The sequence below is a fragment of the Erpetoichthys calabaricus genome, chromosome 13, assembly GCF_900747795.2.
Source record: "Erpetoichthys calabaricus chromosome 13, fErpCal1.3, whole genome shotgun sequence".
NCBI classification, from domain to species: domain Eukaryota; kingdom Metazoa; phylum Chordata; class Cladistia; order Polypteriformes; family Polypteridae; genus Erpetoichthys; species Erpetoichthys calabaricus.
This window is the reverse complement of record NC_041406.2, coordinates 79,920,672-79,940,858: the sequence shown is the minus strand read 5'-3', so window position 1 is coordinate 79,940,858 and position 20,187 is coordinate 79,920,672. Positions and strand designations below refer to the sequence as shown.

Below are 20,187 nucleotides of genomic sequence, written 5' to 3'. Positions count from 1 at the left end.
CTCCCCCCTTTTGAACAGACAAAAATATAGGTTAGATAGGAGCAGAACGGGAAAGAATAGGAGAAGGGGAAGGAGTAGAAGTAGAGGAGGAAGAGAATTGGAGCATTCGCTCCTCGTGTAACATATAAGCCTTAGCCATGGAAGCAGTGAAATATTTGGACACAATAGAAAAGGTGGATGAAAGAGTAGAAATATTCATTATTTTAAAAGAAATCTGTTGTGAATCAGGAGAAAGGGTAGGAGAAAGCTGGCAAGTTTTAGTAGCATGGGAATTATTAGTAACCTTAATTTGAAAAAAGTCCTAGTGGATCGGAACCACCTGCATATGCAGCTAAAACATAAGTTCCTGAATCATGCAAAGAGGGATCTTTTAAAGTAATAATCAAAGGGTTACAATGGTTCTCAGCACAGTCATGAGGGGCGTGTCCTTTTATAATAGAAAATCGAGTCTTTAGGCCATACTGTGTAGCCAGCCAGGGTTCATAACCCCAGTCGTGTGGTCCTGTATTTGCAAATACATCGCTCCAGAATGGACAAAGAGAGTCAGTGGATCCACTTGAATCATCCTCATAATAAGGATAGCTCACACAAACATATTTTGTCAAACTCTTCCCATTGTTCTTGTTTGCCACTACAGGGGACAATTACACAAAAGTCAACCTGGAATGAGGTAGTCTTCCCCACCTGGTAAGTCAGTGTCGTACGTGAAGTGGATAATGTAACGAAAAACAGTAAAAGTGTAATCAAAATGAGTATGAATGTTAGGGATGCCATCTTTTGCAGTGTGAAGCGTGAATCCAGGCGGGCAATCCTTCAACTTTCACAGCGTGTGATGTGGACAGAAGAACTTGGAATGGTCCTCTCCACCTAGGCTGATGCCAGTGTTTCCTCCGAGTGTCTTGAACCAGGATCCAGGTGCCCAAGGGAATTGGTGAATCCTTAGAAGGTGGGCTGGTCCTCCAGGCCTGATTAACCTGCTGGTGGACGTCCTTCAATGAGGTTCGGAGACCTGCAAGACTAGAGAGAAGATCATTGTCCACAGTATGCAAACTCACATTACCTACAACCATGCCAACGGGCATGGGACGTCCGGTCAGAATTTCAGACGGCGATAGTCCCAATTGTCGGTGTGTCCGTCCTCTCAATCCCATTAAAGCCAAGGGTAGTGCATCCGGCCATGATAAATTAGTTTGTTCACAAATTTTTGCGAGCTTAGCTTTTAAGGTGCCATTGCATCGTTCTACGATGCCTCCGCTTTGGGGATGGTATTTACAATAATGGTGCACATTGATTTGGAGCCAGGTAGTTAATTCATTTATAATGGAATTCACAAAGTGAGTGCCATTATCTGTTTGCAATTTCTGGGGTATGCCCCACCTAGGGATGATTTCTTTGATTAATGCTTTAGCTACTGTTTTGGCATTGTTGTGTTTTGAAGGGAAAGCTTCTACCCATCGGGAGAACACATCAACAATTACTAGACAATAACGGTAACCTTTAGACGGTGTTAGTTCAATGAAATCCATTTGGAGATGTTCAAACGGACCCATTGGGTTAGGTGTAACGGCGGGACTTACCTGGGTGCCCTTTCCTACATTAAGCTTCTGACATAATGCACAGCGTCTGCAAAATTGCTCTGCATATGTAGAGAAACCTACAGCTTCCCAATGTTTTTCAACATCTCGAACCATGGCATCTCTACCTGCGTGATCGAGGCCATGGGCTATTTTTGCCATTCCTGGGAAAGAGGCTTTTGGGAGAAAAGATTTGTTAGTGTGTTTATGAGTCCAGACTCCATCAGAAAGGGACCCTTCTTTGGACCATTTTCTTTTTTCGATGTCCGTGGCTGCACTCTGTAAAGAAATAATTTGGTTATCAGGGTCCTGGTCATTTCTCTGTTGGAATAAAGAAATTGGTGTGTTATTATATGCAGCCTTTTTAGCAAAGTGGTCAGCTAATTCATTTCCTTTGCTAACAGGATCCTGTTTTCCTGTGTGCGCTTGACATTTAACAATCTCTAGCTTCGATGGTTTGGTTATGGCTTCTAAAAGAGATTCGATCAATTTCTGATGTTGAATGGGTTTGCCAGTACTGGTCTTAAATCCCCTTAGTTTCCATAGTGCTCCATGATCATGGCAGACTCCAAAAGCATACCTGGAATCCTTATAAATTGTTACGATCTTTCCTTCGGACAGCTGACACGCTCGAGTGAGTGCTATGAGTTCAGCTGCTTGTGCACTTAAGCTTGATGGAATTCAATTTGCTTCCAGCAGGCGGTCCCCTTGGACCACTGCGTAACTGGTCGAGGGTGCTCCGTTTTCTAATCTTAAAGAGCATCCATCCACAAAAATTATTTCTCCAATTTCGAAGGGTGTTTCCTGTAGGTCTACTCTAGGTTTTACAACCTTTGCTATTTCATCATGACAATTATGTGGCTCACCTTCATTTTCGGTTGGAAGGAGGGTGGCAGGATTTAAAGTAGAGCATCTTTCTATTGTAACATTTGACAAAGTACAGAGTACATTCTGATAGTGTATTGCCCTAGCAGTGGTGAGATGCGAGGTTTTAGCCTGTATTAATATGGAATGTACAGCATGAGGTACTTGTACTGTAAGGGGGCTCATGAGAACTACATCCGTGCTTGCTAACACAGCTTCTGTTGTTGCAGCCACAGCACGAAGACACGGAGGAAGCGCTGCGGCTATTGGATCCAGTTTTTTAGAAAAATAGGCCACCGGTCTCTGTTTATCCCCATGCAGCTGCGTTAATACTGCATTCATGAATCCCTGCTTTTCGTCCACGAACAAAGTGAATGGACGAGAATGATCAGGTAAACCAAGCGCAGGCGCAGAAAGAAGAGCAGCTTTTAAGTCACAGAGAGCCTTGTCAGCCTGTTCATTCCATTGGACCTGGCCCGAAAGAGGAACGCCAGGTGTATTAGCCAATTGTTGCAACGGCTGTGCTCTTTCAGTAAAATTTAAAACCCACTGTCTGCAGTAGCCTAGAATGCCCAATACAGACATGACCTGCTGTTTTGTGACAGGTCTGGGAAGATTTTGAATGGTGTTAATGCGATCGCTAGAGAGAGCTCTTGTTCCACAAGTGATGTCATCACCTAGGTACTTTACAGTTGTTTGAATTAGCTGCAGCTTAGCTTTAGAAACTTTATGGCCATTGTCCCCCATAAACAATAATAACTTCTGGGTATCTCGTGCACAGTCCTCTTCATTATTGCTACATAGCATAATATCATCTACATACTGTATTAATATACTACCTCTGTCCAGCCAAAAGCCTTCTAAATTTTGAGTAAGGGCTTGTCCATATACACAAGGGGCTTCAGTGTATCCCTGAGGCATGACGGTCCATGTCCAGCAGCGGTTTTGAAAAGTAAAAGCAAACCAAAATTGAGAATCAGGGTGTACAGGAATGGAAAAGAAAGCATTAGCTAAATCAATCACTGAAAAATAACGAGCAGAGGGAGGGATTGTAGAAAGAATAGTGGAAGGATTAGGGACGATAGGAGCCCTAGGGAAGATGGCAGAATTGACTTGTCGCAAATCTTGTACGAAACGCCATGAACCGTCAGCCTTTTTACAGGTAAAATAGGGGAATTAACTGGAGAGTATTTAATTGGAATAATGGCACCGCGTTTTACGAGATCAGAATGTACGGCGGAAATGCCAGCCTCTGCTTCAGGAGACAGAGGATACTGGGCACGGTGCGGGCGGAAGGAGGATTTTGGGTAGATCACCAGAGGCTCACAATGGGCTATCCTTCCATAATCATTCTTTCCCTGTGACCACAGTGAATCAGGGAGCACAGATAACCAAGAAGGGGAAGTGGTTTGTAATGAAAAAGCAAAAGAGGAAGGATGGCACAAAGCACGATTTACTAAAAAATCAGTTTGAAGCACCACTTTAGTTATCAAATGGTCTGAAGTATCAAAAATACCTGGAGCAACAGGTAACCAGTCTGTTCTATTAAGACATTGTTCTACCCATGGTCCTATTTCCACCCATTTAACAGTGCGTGATTTGGCTAAGGAAATATGAGGCACTGAGCCGCCTAGATAGAAAATATTCTGTGAGCATGTGAGATGGACAGACGCAGCTGCCTTTGTGGATGAAATAAAAATACAGGGGATGTGAAGGGTTTCGGGGCAAGTACCTGAAGTAAGGAAAGATTCTAGCCAGGGGGTGTCTACTTCTGCAGGAAAATATTGGGCAGTGCAATGTAAGGTGTCAGGGACTTGGAGATGGGGAAAAAGACAGGAGGGAAAAGAGTGTAGGGCTTTGAGGAGAATGGTGTGTGGGGAAATATTTAAAGTCCATGCTGCAAAGGAGGGTTTAGGATGGGGGGGTGATTTGACACAACAACTTGGGGGTTGAACAGAAAAAAGCCTTTTTCAGTCATAGAAATAGAGAGAGAAAGTTTTGTCATGAGATCCCTTCCTAAAAGGTTAACTGGACAGAGCTGTTTTAAAAGAAATCGGTGTGTTAAAGTGGAACCACTGGAATGCAGCTGAACTCGAAGAGGCTTTGAAACCAGTAAAACATGTGGTTGTCCGGAAGCAGTAAGCACAGTAACAGTCTCGTTCGAGGTAGGAACCTCCTTCAGCGAAAGGGTTGAGCGCGTGGCTCCTGTGTCCACGAGGAAAACAGTTTCAGTGCCATTCACCATTAAAGTCAATAATGCAATTGCGGTGGAAGTGTCCCATTTCACCACACCCGAAACAAGCATAAGGTGTAGCGTTTGGATCTGGACGGGGAGGCAACTGAGTGGGTGATCCACTTGGATTAGGTAGCATATATCCGCGACCTCGTCCCCGTCTACGCCCTTGTCCCCGGAAAAATCCTCCACGTCCACGACTTCTGCCGGGAGTGGCCCCACCAGTGTAATAGTTCATTTGTGCTGCAATCAGCTTTTTGTCTGGGTGTCTGACTCTTTCTGCTTTCTCTGTCGTTCAGCATGCGCTGCGTGACGTTTTACTTCCTCAAACGCGGCAGCCTCCCATCCAATACAGGAGGTGCGAACTTTATTTTGAATGTCACTTCGCAGATCAGACACAAAAAGGGGAACTGCAGCTTTACTGCAATTGTCTGGATTGTCTAAGCCAGAGTGATTTGTTATTAAATCTTGAACACGATGTGCCCATTCGTCTACTGTCTCGTCCTTCTTTTTCTGTTTGGCAGCCAAGATAAGAGACCAGTCTGTGCCTTTCTTATACTTGTCCTTAATATTATTTTAACACGTTCCCATTGCGTAATAAAGGGACCTTCATTTCGGCCCTGAGGCAACGCCTTGTTCCACTGCCACGGGTTTCTGTTATGTTGTCCATGATTTACAGTTGCCCATGTGGTGAGGCTTTCTCCGCAGCACCTGAGTCCATTCTGCGGCATCATACAGCTGCTGCAATTGTTCTATGAATTTTTTTTTTTTTTTTTTTTTTTTTTAACCCACCGATGACTTTGGGATCAGGCAATTCGGACACAACGTCCTTCAGCTCTTGAATGTCCCAGTTACGATGTATCATTACAGTAGTGGGGTTATTGGCTCCTGCAGGTTGCGTTGAATCATGTCGGGGGGTTTTGGGATCTCAATCAGGGGGCATTCGAATAAGGGGCCTGGGGGTTTGGGGAACTTTAAGGGGGATTGAAAGGTGGTGTTTTGATTAGGGGGCTGATGGAATAGGGTTTGACTTCTAGTGCGTTGTGAAATGGAGGTTCTAGGATCGTGAAACCCACCCGCCGCACCCATTACGTTACTTTTGTCATCCCCCGGATCAGTGTGTAATGAGGGATCATAATGATATTCTTCAAAGAAACCAGACCCCGAAGGATCATCTTTTAATTCTGGTGCGGTGGGCGCTGGAGGTGGCGGAGGAGAAGGTGGGGGCTGTGGATGTGGATAGTGTAGGAAAGGTGGGGGAGCAAGTACGGGATATAACGGGTCTTTTTTTTTTTCGCTCTTCTTCCGCTTCTCATTCGACTGTGGTCCCGAATCTGCTTGCACTTTCTGTGATGCTATAAATAACTATTCTTTTTCCTTTCTAGTTTTAACTTTCCGCGGCCAATAATTCATTTCTGTACTGCCTTTAAATTACGATCTGTAATCTGTCATACATAACACGGACCTTTGTTACAACATCCTCGTACATTTCTATATAATATTTTTCTAATTTCCTATTTCTCACTCATCTACCCCCACTGTGCTTATTCCACGTCCTACATGCCCTTTTTTTTTTTTTTTTTTTTAATCTAACCCTGTCTTCTTTTCAATGAACTTCTAGGGGACCCATTTTTACGTGGCGTCTGCTGATCCTCCGAAAATAATCCTTCCAACATAAATGATTTCAAGCCCTCAGAGCGTCGACTAGCAGGCTTACTGTTATAAGTTCCCATTATGTCCCCTTGTTCTTCCTGAGTCCTGTATTAATTTTTCCAGCTATGTACTGATTTGTCTATTCCCTTGTCCGTATGAATTAGTGAGGTATTAAGTGTGCCACTCACTGTTCCCTACTCTTCCCTTCTTTTAGTCCCAAGGGGAGACACTAGCTATCGGTCCTGTCCCAGTTCCCAGGAGAACACGGTATTTCCCTATTTGTATGTAGATTTATTTATCCCATCCTAACAGTATACCTGCAAGATCTGTGCTCTTTTTCTATTTATATTTCCATCCACCCCATTACACGTTCCGTTAGCCTGTCCTCTCACATCCCCGGATTCCAGCTCAGGTGACTTCGTGTCCGATTCGGTTCAGCAGAATACTACATCAATACGTCCAGCCGAGTCTAGGATATGGGTGAGGCCAGTATCCCTTCGTCAGACCTTTCGTATGCGTCAAACTGCTTGGGTCAAGTCTCCATCACCTTAAGCAACCCGTTGAGATATGAGTATGACTAGACGGCCAACAGGAAACTCGCCCTCCCAGGCGGTTGGAAATCCCCAAAACTTACCCCAGCCTGGAAGTGTTTAAACTCTGTCTGGAAATCCGTTCAGTCACCGTGGATGTAGCCAAAGAGGAGACCGGAGGCTCCTCACGCAGGAGCCGTCTCAGGACAGGGCAGTCCTAACCTTTGCCGGAGCTGCTTGCTCTGCTGCTGGGGCCCGTATTGGCGGCAGTCTGTTTGAAAAGACGGATCACTGAGGTGGTCCCGCTTGAGGAGTCAGCCGACCGTCTCCTGCCCCACGTTGGGCGCTAGAAAACTGTGGACACTTTTTCTATGGTGTCGTTTCTCGTGACTGAAGACAGAGAGATATAATTAAAGTTAGTAAAAAATCTTTTATTCAAACACACCAGGCAAAGGTAAAATGACAGGGAAGCGCAGTCCTAGGACACCGCCCTTCATCTGCCCCCCGGCCAGGGTATCCCAAAGTTTTTATAGCGCTTTGTCTTGTGATTTTAATTACACAAGTACTGCAAAACAACAACAACGGTTAGTTCCTTAAAACAATATATAAAAGCTAAGCTTTTTCTTATATCTCTAACTAAGCATTTTCTTACAGTCTCCAATATTGGCCAAAAGACAAATGTCACGTACCCCCTGCGACCTTGTGACTTCTTCACCCTGTCTCATTTACTTTGAGGAAGTTAACCAAGAAAACAGTTTGAATCATATAGAAGCTGATTTTGTTGAGCCCTTGCACAATATATTTTTGTCAGTTCAATAGCCTTTGTGACAGGGTTTGCAAGCATTGCTGAAATGAAAGTTTTTAGTCACCAAATACTCAGAGTACAAGGTGCTCAGGAGAACATCTTTCTTCTACACTAATCAGGAGGCTCAGTCCTGTTTAGTTTTCTCTCAACGTAGTTCTGGGATTCATGGAGGGACTGGACTCATGACCCCCGTCTTCAGCTGCCTGCACCCTGTTCAACTACTTACTTTGTGTGTGTGTTTTTTTTTTGCAGCTGCCTATAAGGTTTAGCTATAGTGCATCTTTGTTACCTACACACACCAGTAAGAGAAAGGCATTTTGGGTCCTCTGCTAAATTCTAGACTGGATAACGTCTGGACAGACAATTTACGTACCCAAAATAGCCATTACTGTATGTTGTGTAAAATAAGTGAGCTTTAAAGAATTTTAAGTGCCATAACTGGATAATTATCTTGTGACATTTTACAACAGTTTATTACATCACTGTCAGTGGCACTGTTTTAAAGTCTGTGACTTGCATTCTCTATAATTTTCTCTTTAATTAACTTCATACAGTTTTTATTGTTGTACAGAGATTTTCCTCAGATATTCACTTACTCCACAGTTTCAGGATGTCCATCTGATGTCCCTTCACATAGACTCGCTTAAAGATTTATGTCAAAGAGCTGCAATTTGCACACTTATCTAATGACATAACCAATAGCTCAAAAACACTTTCTTGTTATTAAATTGTATTCTCTAACCTGGGGAAACATGACTAAAAATTGTCATTGGCCATTTTATTTATTTTATCTAGTTAGCGATACCTAGAAATTGCTGTTAACTCTACATGCCCATTTTATTTCAAAAGAGAACAATGCTAAATAGGGCAGCATGGCAGCGCAGTAGTAGCGCTGCTGCCTCGCAGTAAGGAGACCCATAAATATTTGGACAGAGACGACTTTTTTCTAATTTTGGTTCTGTACATTACCACAATGAATTTTAAATGAAACAACTCAGATGCAGTTGAAGTGCAGACTTTCAGCTTTAATTCAGTGGGGTGAACAAAACGATTGCATAAAAATGTAAGGCAAGTAAAGCATTTTTTTTAACACAATCCCTTCATTTCAGGGGCTCAAATGTAATTGGACAAATTAAATAACGAAATAAAATGTTCATTTCTAATACTTGGTTGAAAACCCTTTGCTGGCAACAACAGCCTGAAGTCTTGAACTCATGTACATCACCAGATGCTGGGTTTCCTCCTTTTTAATGCTCTGCCAGGCCTTTACTGCAGCGGAAAAAGTTGTCTCTGTCCAAATATTTATGGACCTAACTGTAGGGTCGCTTCCCAGGTTCTCCCTGTGTCTGCGTGGGTTTCCTCCGACAGTCCAAAGACATGTAGGTTAGGTGCATTGGCGATCCTAAATTGTCCCTAGTGTGTACTTGGGTTGTGTGCGTGTCCTGCAGTGGGCTGGCGCCCTGCCCGGGATTTGTTCCTGCCTTGTGCCATGTGTTATCTGGGATTGGCTCCAGCAGACTCCCGTGACCTTGTGTTAGGATATAGCAGGTTGGAAAATGACTGACTGACTGACAATGCTAAATACTGAAATGGAGATTTTTATCACTGTGGCAGCAGGTAAGAGAGGGACATGCAAATGTTGAGAAATATGGATCTCTAATTATACAGATTTTGCCGATTCTGTAAAAATCAAGAAGGAGATGCAGAAAAAGCAGGCATAAATCAAAATCTGCAAATAGTGATACTTCAGTAAAGCTTACATTCTAGTAGTAATTTCTTCATGTTTGTAGTTATTTCAAATAGTCTGACCTCCATCTAAGGTTGGTTCCTGCCCAGTGCTCAATGCTTCTGGCATAGATACTGAAACCCTGTGCATTGAAATCATAAATAGCAGCATCATAAATAAAGTTCACTTCAAGAGAGGATCACTGAATCAACAAGCTAATTGACCGGGCAAGCTCAGTTACAGGATGCATTCTGAACCCCCTGGAAGTACAGTAGTAGCAAAGGAGAGAATTAAAAAAAAAAAAAACTGAGTGCCATTATGAACAATTCTGCACATCCTCTCCATGACACACTAACACTGAGTACTGTCAGCCAACAAATTATTCAGCAGAAGTGTGTCAAGAAACGTAACTCCTTTACACCAACAGCAATACATTTGCATAATGCCTCAGTAAATGTTACAGGCAAATCAGAACTTTAATTTTCTTTCTTTTTAAATTATTCTTCTTTTTAGTCATTGTGGTGTATGTTCAGACTAATGTGCTTATTTATTTACTTATTTATCTACCTATTTATTATTTAGCTATTTAAAGAGCTTCCATAAAGAGCCAAATTTCCCCCTGGGGACAAATAAAGATCTATCTATCTATCTATCTATCTATCTATCTATCTATCTATCTATCTATCTATCTATCTATCTATCTATCTATCTATCTATCTATCTATCTATCTATCTATCTATCTATCGTGGCACGTGGCTGGGGGTGGTACCCAGCCGGGATGCCGAGGAAGACCGGAGGAGGGCTTGCGCCTCCTCCAGACCACGAGAGGGCGACCGCCCTGGTTGCTTTGAGGGCCACAGGTACTGAGCTTTGAAGCTCGACCCTGTAGGGGCCCATGGTCACCGCCAGCGTGCGCCCCAATGCCTTGGCAGCCCTGGACCTCAGCACTTCCGCCACACCAGGAAGTGCTGGAGGGAAGAAAAGCAGGGACACCCGGAGTGCTTCTGGGTACGCAGACGGCACTGCCGCTACACTGGGGAGAGTGGGTGGAAGATTTCCAGGAATCTCCTAAAGCACATACGGGTGCTTATAAAAGGGGGCCGCCTCCCTTCATAGAGAGACTTGAGTCGGGAGTGAAGAGAGGACGAAGGTCTGGGAGGGGGCAGGAGGCGGCCTGAAGAAGTGAAGGCATTGTATTGGCCAGGACTTTGGGGACTTTTGGGGACTGTGGCACTTGTAAATCATGGAGCATCTGTATAATAAACTTGTGTGGGGTAATTTAAACGTGTCTGCCTGTCTGTGTCCGGGTCATGTTCCACACTATCTATCTATCTATCTATCTATCTATCTATCTATCTATCTATCTATCTATCTATCTATCTATCTATCTATCTATCTATCTATCTATCTATCTATCTATCTATCTATCTATATGATTTTGTTATACGTACAATACAAACATGCAGACTGGCAAGACTAAGCGCAGGGTGGGTACCAACCCTAAACGGTGCTATTCTTTTGTCACTATCTGCTCAATTTTTTAATATTAGATCATTAGTTTCCATGCCGTAAAAAGCACTTTGTGATCATGCATACTGTAAATTGTGTTTTGTAAAACAAATATTGATACATAGATTTCCATTATGTAATACTGATGTGTTGACAATGCCTGAAAAATTGTGTAATAAAATGGTTAATAATTCAATTATGATCAAATATTAAAAAGAATGTATAAACTTTTAGCATTATTTTATTTGCCCTTTCATTTAGTTCCAGGGATCAAAATGACATAGCAGCAATTAAAAGTGAAATATACAAAGATTCAATATTGCTAGGATCTTTTTACTAATTTGTCTTAAATTCTTTGTCAATACCTTATTTGTTCACACAAAACAAGAAAGGTGTAGTGATTATCTTTGTCCATGCACAGCTCTTGGGACTTAAGGCACTTTCTGTTTGGTGCTCACACGTGTTTTCTCCACATTACCCCCATCTGCCTTCATATCTAAAAAAGCGGGCATCTTAAGTAAACAGTGATTCTAAACTGTCCCTATATGGGAGTATGTGGAGGGGCCGTGCAATTGAGATTCATCCCATTTAACGCTGAGATTCATGCTATATTGGATTTGGCTGCTTTAGAAAACAAGTGGTGTCTGTTTTTTAGTGACAGAGAAAGCAGAATTTCATAAGAATTGATCTCAAAAACTGTTTCATTTGCTGCTGAGCAAGTCTTGAAGGAGGTCTGAAAGCAGTCCAAAGCACCATGACATCAGAAAACTGCACATAAACACACAACTAATAAACAGCAAAGTAGGATTTCTGATGCATCTTTAGCTACCATATAATCAGAAAGCATCCTAATGGTATCTCTTCACAATACTGTTAAATTATGTGGTGTGGTGATAATCAAGCCTTGACACATAAAAAGGTTTTGGGTTAGCTTCCCGTATAATTGGAAAGTGGCTGAAAATTTGAAGATTTGTTTAGAAAGGTCTTTACAGACAAGAGTCCAAAACAGAACGGAGATTATGGTACAGACACAGTGGTTTTAAAAGTGGAAGGGGGGAAATTATATAATCTGGGGTTGGAACCGGAAGTGATGTCTTCTGGGATGGAACCAGAAGTGACATCTTCTGGGATGTGGGACCGGAAGTGAAGTCATAGGGCCCAGGCGGAATTTCCCGCATTTGGTCTACGAGGAAGAAAGAGAAAGGATCAGTGCACTCTGCCACTCCCTAGTCCTTCCGAGAAATACCTTCTTTTGAGCCCTTTAGCTGCCTCCCATGCATAAGTGTGTTACAGTGTTTATTTTCAAACACAAAAAAGAACAATACACAAAAGGAAAACTCAAAAGTACAAAGAATCAGACTGAAGTGAAATAAAATCTTAACTTCCAGCCTGGGTCAGCCTTCTCAGCTTGTGGAAACTCACCCTTTCTGACAGACAGTGTGGCTTGTTCATGCCCACCTGTGTAGCCGTATTACTTCCATCTCTATATTTTGCTCTTTGTTAAAACTTTATTGTTTTGCTGCCCCAACTATTCTCCTAAATCTGGTCTGATCCAAGGTGTCTTTAAAACCTCTCCCCAGATCCTCTTCCTCCTCCTTTGGTTTTCTCCCAAACTTCAAAAACATATTTGTTAATTGGCTGCTCTAAGTTGTTCCAAATATGAATGGTTATGTGTATGTGCTGAATGTAACCTTTAATGAATAGGCATCCTATTCAGGACTGGCACCTGTCAAATTCTTCTATGAAATGAAACTGGCTTCCTGTCATCTTAAACTAGATAAGCAGGTCAGAAAATGGATGGATGGATGGATGGATGCATAAACCTTTCAACAGTTTTGCATGTAATGTTTATAGCATAAGTCAAAGTCAAAGCGAACTTTATTGTCATCTCAACCATATACAAGTATACAGATAGACGGAATTGTGAAGCTCAGGGTCCACAGTGTAACAACATGATGTGCAAATAATAAATTAAAAATAGAATTAAATAAAATTTAAAATTAAAACACAAACAAGACAAGACATTGTGCAAAGACAAGACAAAGAAGTAGCAGCAATATTGACGTGTTGTAAGCAATATGAACATTGATGTAATGTATGGTATTTGCAATCTAGATAGATAGATAGATAGATAGATAGATAGATAGATAGATAGATAGATAGATAGATAGATAGATAGATAGATAGATAGATAGATAGATAGATAGATAGATAGATAGATAGATACCCTGGATTGGTTCTCTGCCTTGCGCCCTGTGTTGGCTGGGATTGGCTCCGGCAGACCCCCGTGACCCTGTGTTCGGATTCAGTGGGTTGGAAAATGGATGGATAGATATAGATAATACATAAATCATTAGTGTATGATAATAAATGTTGAAGACATGTGTATACAATGACAGGTCGGAATGTTTCATAGCAGAAGGATATCAAGAATGTCAAAATACTTGACATGAGATTTTCAGTTGTTTTTTACATGCACTTTAGTCTTTGCAGGAAAGTGGCTTGCATGTATAAAAGTTCTGTGTCAACGGGTTTTTAGAGGTGGTTAAAGCTGTGTGGAAGATCGCAGTGGGCAGCATAGTGTTAAGGAGTCTGACAGCTTGGGCGTAAAAACTATCCTGCAGCCTGGCAGATCTGGCTCTGATGCTGCAGTATCTTCTCTTGGATGGCAGAAGTGTGAAAAGTCCATGTGAGGGGTGTAAGGGGTCCTGCACAATGCTGCAGGCCTTGCGGACACTGTAGTGAAGGAAGAGGCACCCTAATAATGTTCTTTCCTGTCTTCACTATCCTTTGCAGGCGCTTGCGGTCGGATATTTTGCAGTTGCCATACCAGACCATGATGCAGCTAGTCAGGTGCCTCTGTAGAACATAGTGAGGATGGAAGGGGGAAGACTTGCTCGCTTCAGCCACCTCAGGAAGTGTAGTCTCTGCTGGGCTTTCTTGATTAGGTATGAGGTGTTATGTGTCCACATAAGTTCCTCAGTTATGTGCACACCGAGGAACTTTTTTTTTTTTGTTCTTTATTTTGCCTTATACAATTTCTTGCATTAGGTTTTCGCATACCCCTCGGGGTCAGAGCGCAGGGTCAGCCATTGTACAGCGCCCCTGGAGCAATTACAGGTTAAGGGACTTGCTCAAGGGCACAGCAGAGTAGGATCTGTTTTGGCAGTGACAGGGATTCGAACCGCCAACCTTCTGGATGCCAGCACAGATCCTTAGCCTCAGAGCCACCACTCCGCCCCAACTTGGTACTCCTAACAGTCTCCACATCTAAACCATTGATGCTGAATAGGATGTGGGCAGGACGTGATTTTCTGAAGTCCACGATTATCTCTTTTGTTTTGTCGACATTTAGAGATAGATTGTTGTCTTCACACCATGCGGACAGCCGTTCTACCTCATCTCTATATAGTGTTTCATCATCCCTGCTTATCAGTCCCAACACCATCGTATCATCCGCAAACTTGATGATGTGGTTGGTGTTGTGCGTGGCTGTGCAGTCGTGGGTCAGCAAGGTGAAGAGCAGTGGACTAAGCACGCAGCCCTGCGGCACAGCAGTGCTCAGTGTGATGATACTGGAAGTGTTGAAGCCCATCTGAACTGACTGGGGCCTCTCTGTCAAGAAGTCCAGGATCCAATTGCAGAGGGTTTTACAATCAGCTTTTGAGAGATGATTGTGTTGAAGGCAGAGCTAAAGTCTATGACTAGCATCCTGACATATGTGTCTTTTTTATCCAGATGTGTCAAGTAGTGGTAAAGGGCAGAGCATATGGCATCCTTAGTTGACCTATTTGAGCGGTATGCAAACTGAAGAGGGTCAAGGGAGGCAGGGAGATTAGTCTTTATGTGTGACATGACTAACCTCTCGAAGCACTTCATGATGATTGGCGTGAGTGCAACTGGTTGGTAGTCATTCAAGCATGTCACTGATGACTTCTTCATCACTGGTATGATGGTGGTCGACTTGAAGCATGCTGGGACTGACGACTGGCTCAGAGATATGTTGAAGATGTCTGTGAGGACACCAGCCAGTTGACTAGTACATTCTTTGAGCATATGACCAGGTATGTTGTCAGGTCCTGCAGCCTTGTGTGGATTGATTCTGGACAGAGTCCTCTTCACGTCGGTTATGGAGAGACAGAGTACCTGGTCAGTAGAGGGAGGTGTTTCTTTTATCGCAGGCTCTTTGTTCTGCGCTTCAAACCGTGCGAAGAAGTTGTTCAGCTCATCCAGTAGGGAGGCATCATAAAGGTTTATAGAGAGTTCATGGTATAATGACATTATTACTTGCAAGTTTCCAGCAGCATGAATGGTGAGTATAAATATCTTTCTTCCTTACCTGAACATACTTGCCATTAAGAGAGTAACAGAATAAGTAATGATTATAGAGCATTATAGAGCATTTGTAACACGTGTTATAATCCAGTTAATGAGGTATTGCGACAAGTTATAAAGTAACCTGTTGCTATATGGACATCTTATGTATTCAATAAATGTATAGTCTTAGTTAATTAAAAATATTATTATCATTATTATTATTATTAATAATAATAATAATAATTCCTGTGGTGAAGTGGTGGTGCCCTGTCTATTTGACTGAATGGCATTAAAATATATTTGAACAGATGAGACAAATAATTACCTGTGTTAAATTGCCTTCCTTTATAGAGAAACACCAAAATGAATGAAATCTGAAGGTGTTTTTAAATAAAGTAGTTTGTACTGTTTAAAATCCACTAGATGGCACCTTTCAGCCAGGTAACCAGAATCATGCTTCTTTAGTCAACATTTATGACCTAGGAAGAACAGAAAGCAAAGGGCTAAAGTGGCAGGTATAAAGGGGAAATGGATTAAAATTGCAACTTAAATTATTATTTGTATGAATATCTGCATTGCAAAATGTCCAGAATGAGCTACAGTACAATATACAGTATAAGACCTTTTCTATGAAAAAACAGATTAGTTTAAATTTCTAAAAGTGTCAAATCTGTGCATTAATGTTAAGGGTAATACCTCATTGTTCTGCACTAAAATAAAAACATAGTGTGTCACACTTGGATGGATGGATGGACTATTAGTTAGAGAGCACTTTTTGAAAAAGGTACCAAGACAGAAAAACAATTCTGATGATCAGTTATTTATACCAACAACCATTCATCTCTGCCCCTCCTCGAACCGCCACCTTACCGTGGTGGAGGGGTTTGCGTGTCCCAATGATCCTAGGAGCTCTGTTGTCTGGGGCTTTATGCCCCTGGTAGGGCCACCCAAGGCAAACTGGTCCTAGGTGAGGGATGAGACAAAGAGCGGTTATACAAACCTCCTATGACGAATAAAAAATTTGGACGGCGTTTTCCCTCGCCCGGACGCGGGTCACCGGGGCCCCCCTCTGGAGCCAGGCCTGGAGGTGGGGCTCGATGGCGAGCGCATGGTGGCCGGGCTTGCACCCATGGGGCTCAGCCGGGCACAGCCCGAAGAGGCAACGTGGGTCCCCCTTCCCATGGGCTCACCACCTATGGGAGGGGCCAAGGAGGTCGGGTGCAGTGTGAGTTGGATGGTGGAAGAAGGCGGGGACCTTGGCGGTCCGATCCTCGGCTACAGAAGCTGGCTCTTGGGACGTGGAATGTCACCTCTCTGAAGGGGAAGGAGCCTGAGCTTGTGCGTGAGGTTGAGAGGTTCCGGCTAGATATAGTCGGGCTCACCTCGACGCACAGCTTGGACTCTGGAACCAATCTCCTTGAGAGGGGCTGGACTCTCTACCACTCTGGAGTTGCCCCCGGTGAGAGGCGCCGAGCGGGTGTGGGTATACTTATTGCCCCCCGACTTGGAGCCTGTACATTGGGGTTTACCCCAGTAGACGAGAGGGTAGCCTCCCTCCGCCTTCGGGTGGGGGGACGGGTCCTAACTGTTGTTTGTGCGTATGCACCGAACAGCAGTTCGGAGTACCCACCCTTTTTGGAGTCCCTGGAGGGTGTGCTAGAGGGCATACCATCTGGGGACTCCCTCGTACTGCTGGGAGACTTCAATGCTCACGTGGGCAATGACAGTGAGACCTGGAAGGGCGTGATTGGGAGGAATGGCCCCCCCCCGATCTGAACCCGAGTGGTGTTTTGTTATTGGACTTCTGTGTTCGTCACGGATTGTCCATAACGAACACCATGTTCAAGCATAGGGGTGTTCATATGTGCACTTGGCACCAGGACACCCTAGGCCTCAGTTCGATGATCGACTTTGTGGTCGTGTCGTCGGACTTGCGGCCACATGTCTTGGACACTCGGGTGAAGAGAGGGGCGGAGCTATCAACTGGTCACCACCTGGTGGTGAGTTGGCTTCGATGGTGGGGGAGGATGCCGGTCAGGCCTGGTAGGCCCAAACGTGTTGTGAGGGTCTGCTGGGAACGTCTGCCAGAGCCCCCTGTCAGAAGTAGCTTCAACTTCCACCTCCGGCAGAACTTTGACCATGTCCTGAGGGAGGTGGGGGACATTGAGTCCGAATGGGCCATGTTCCGTGCCTCTATTGTTGAGGTGGCTGACCGGAGCTGTGGCCGTAAGGTGGTCGGTGCCTGTCGTGGCGGCAATCCCCGAACCCGTTGGTGGACACCGGCGGTGAGGGATGCCGTCAAGCTGAAGAAGGAGTCCTACCGGTCCCTTTTGTCCTGTGGGACTCTGGAGGCAGCTAATAGGTACTGGCAGGCCAAGCGGAATGCAGCTTCGGTGGTTGCTGAGGCAAAAACTCGGGCATGGGAGGAGTTTGGGGAGGCCATGGAGAACGACTTTCGCATGGCTTCGAGGAGATTCTGGTCCACCGTCCGGAGTCTCAGGAGAGGGAAGCAGTGCAGTGTCAACACTGTATATGGTGGGGATGGTGCGCTGCTGACCTCGACTCAGGACGTTGTGGGTCGGTGGGGGGAGTACTTCGAAGACCTCCTCAATCCCATTAACATGCCTTCCAATGAGGAAGCAGAGCCTGAGGACTCAGAGATGGGCTCCCCCATCTCTGGGACTGAGGTCACCAAGGTGGTCAAAAAACTCCTTGGTGGCAGGGCCCCGGGGGTGGATGAGATACGCCTGGAGTTCCTAAAGGCTCTGGATGATGTAGGGGTGTCTTGGTTGACACGTCTCTACAACATCGCATGGACATCAGGGACAGTGCCTCTGGATTGGCAGACCGGGGTGGTGGTCCCCCTCTTTAAGAAGGGGGACCGGAGGGTGTGTTCCAACTACAGAGGGATCACACTCCTCAGCCTCCCTGGAAAAGTCTATTCGGGGGTTCTGGAGAGGAGGGTCCGTCGGATAGTCGAACCTCGGATTCAGGAGGAACAGTGTGGTTTTCGTCCTGGTCGCGGAACAGTGGACCAGCTCTACACCCTTAGCAGGGTCCTGGAGGGTGCATGGGAGTTCGCCCAACCAGTCTACATGTGTTTTGTGGACTTGGAAAAGGCGTTCGACCGTGTCCCTCGGGGAATCCTGTGGGGGGTGCTCCGGGAGTATGGAGTACCAGACCCCCTGATAAGGGCGGTTCGGTCCCTGTACAACCGGTGTCAGAGCTTGGTCCGCATTGCCGGCAGTAAGTCGAACCCGTTTCCAGTGAGAGTTGGACTCCGCCAGGGCTGCCCATTGTCACCGATTCTGTTCATAACTTTTATGGACAGAATTTCTAGGCGCAGCCAGGGGTGTTGAGGGGGTCCGGTTTGGTGGACTCAGGATTAGGTCACTGCTTTTTGCAGATGATGTTGTCCTGTTTGCTTCATCAGGCCGTGATCTTCAGCTCTCTCTGGATCGGTTCTCAGCTGAGTGTGAAGCGGCTGGGATGGAATCAGCACCTCCAAATCCGAGACCATGGTCCTCAGCCGGAAAAGGGTGGAGTGCCCTCTCAGGGTTGGGAGCGAGATCCTGCCTCAAGTGGAGGAGTTCAAGTATCTTGGGGTCTTGTTCACGAGTGAGGGAAGAATGGAGCGTGAGATCGACAGGCGGATCGGTGCGGCGTCCGCAGTGATGCAGGCTCTGCATCGGTCTGTCGTGGTGAAAAAGGAGCTGAGCCATAAGGCAAAGCTCTCAATTTACCGGTGGATCTATGTTCCTACCCTCACCTATGGTCATGAGCTATGGGTAGTGACCGAAAGAATGAGATCGCGAATACAAGCGGCCGAAATGAGTTTCCTCCGCAGGGTGTCTGGGCTCTCCCTTAAAGATAGGGTGAGAAGCTCAGTCATCCGGGAGGGGCTCAGAGTAGAGCCGCTGCTCCTCCGCATCGAGAACAGTCAGATGAGGTGGCTCGGGCATCTGATCAGGATGCCTCCTCGACGCCTCCCTGGTGAGGTGTTCCGGGCACGTCCAACCGGGAGGAGGCCCCAGGGAAGACCCAGGACACGCTGGAGGGACTATGTCTCCCGGCTGGCCTGGGAACGCCTCGGGATTCTCCCGGAAGAGCTAGAAGAAGTGGCCGGGGAGAGGGAAGTCTGGGCATCTCTGCTCAAGCTGCTGCCCCCGCGACCCGACCTCGGATAAGCGGAAGAGGATGGATGGATGGATGGATGGACCATTCATCTAAAGTGTATTGCCTTTAAACAAGTAATTAATGTGGCTGTATTTTATCAGAGTAAAAGTAGTCCTGTTATTAAAAAAATACAACTCTGAATTGACACTTTTGTGATGTTTTATTAAAGTAAGAAGTTGTAAACATAAAGTATACTTAGGCAAGAGGTGCCACCACAGACTGACATTAGCAGCCAAATGTCAGATTTGGAGTAGCAAGATCTTGCAGCCAATTAAGCCTCTAAAGCCAAATCTTCCCAACTTTTTTCAGCTAAAGAAAACCTTGCCTTGTTTGTTTTTATCATTAAAAATATCTTGAAAACATTAACGTTGTCAATACAGAGGCTTACAGCTTGAGAACACCAACAGAGATGCCTGTAGATGCCTTTAGAAACTGTCCTTGGTTGTTGGACTGTCCTTATTTAAATCCTTATGTTAGAAACTTTGGTATTATCTTTGACTTTGATTAACAGACAAATGCTATTGTCAAAGGTAGCTTTTTACAGCTCAGTACCATCACTATAGTTAAACTATTTCTATTTTGTAATCATCTGCAAAAGCTTATTTATGCTTTTGTTGCATCCCATTTAGACTACTGTAAGTGCTGCTGCCAGAGTCTTGACTGGCACTAAAAAAACACATCACGTTTCACCTGTGTTACTTTCTCTTCGTTGGCTCCCTGTAAAATACTGGGTTAGAATTTAAGATTTTATTGTTTGTGCTAAAGCTTGGTTTTCTTCAACCTATCTTGCTGTAAGTTT

General features: G+C 44.6%; 2 protein-coding genes across 2 annotated transcripts; both read right to left on the bottom strand.

The window, feature by feature from the left end:
* Nucleotides 1–747: 747 nt before the first annotated feature.
* Nucleotides 748–2,157, bottom strand: LOC127530116 (protein NYNRIN-like). The gene has a single exon (XM_051936151.1). It carries the CDS (start codon nucleotides 1,734–1,736, stop codon nucleotides 762–764), a length of 975 nt encoding a protein of 324 aa, XP_051792111.1. The 5' UTR covers nucleotides 1,737–2,157; the 3' UTR covers nucleotides 748–761.
* A 107-nt stretch (nucleotides 2,158–2,264) lies between these two features.
* On the bottom strand, nucleotides 2,265–3,245 carry LOC127530005 (uncharacterized; the record flags this gene model as incomplete). Its single annotated transcript, XM_051935555.1, has 1 exon — nucleotides 2,265–3,245. A coding segment is annotated over exon 1 (981 nt), but the record flags the coding sequence as incomplete, so codon positions are not given.
* Nucleotides 3,246–20,187: the final 16,942 nt, after the last annotated feature.

What these genes read in the sequence shown, in the direction of transcription:
- LOC127530116 (XM_051936151.1), bottom strand. Translation starts at nt 1,736, where the DNA reads ATGGCAAAAATAGCCCATGGCCTCGATCACGCAGGTAGAGATGCCATG.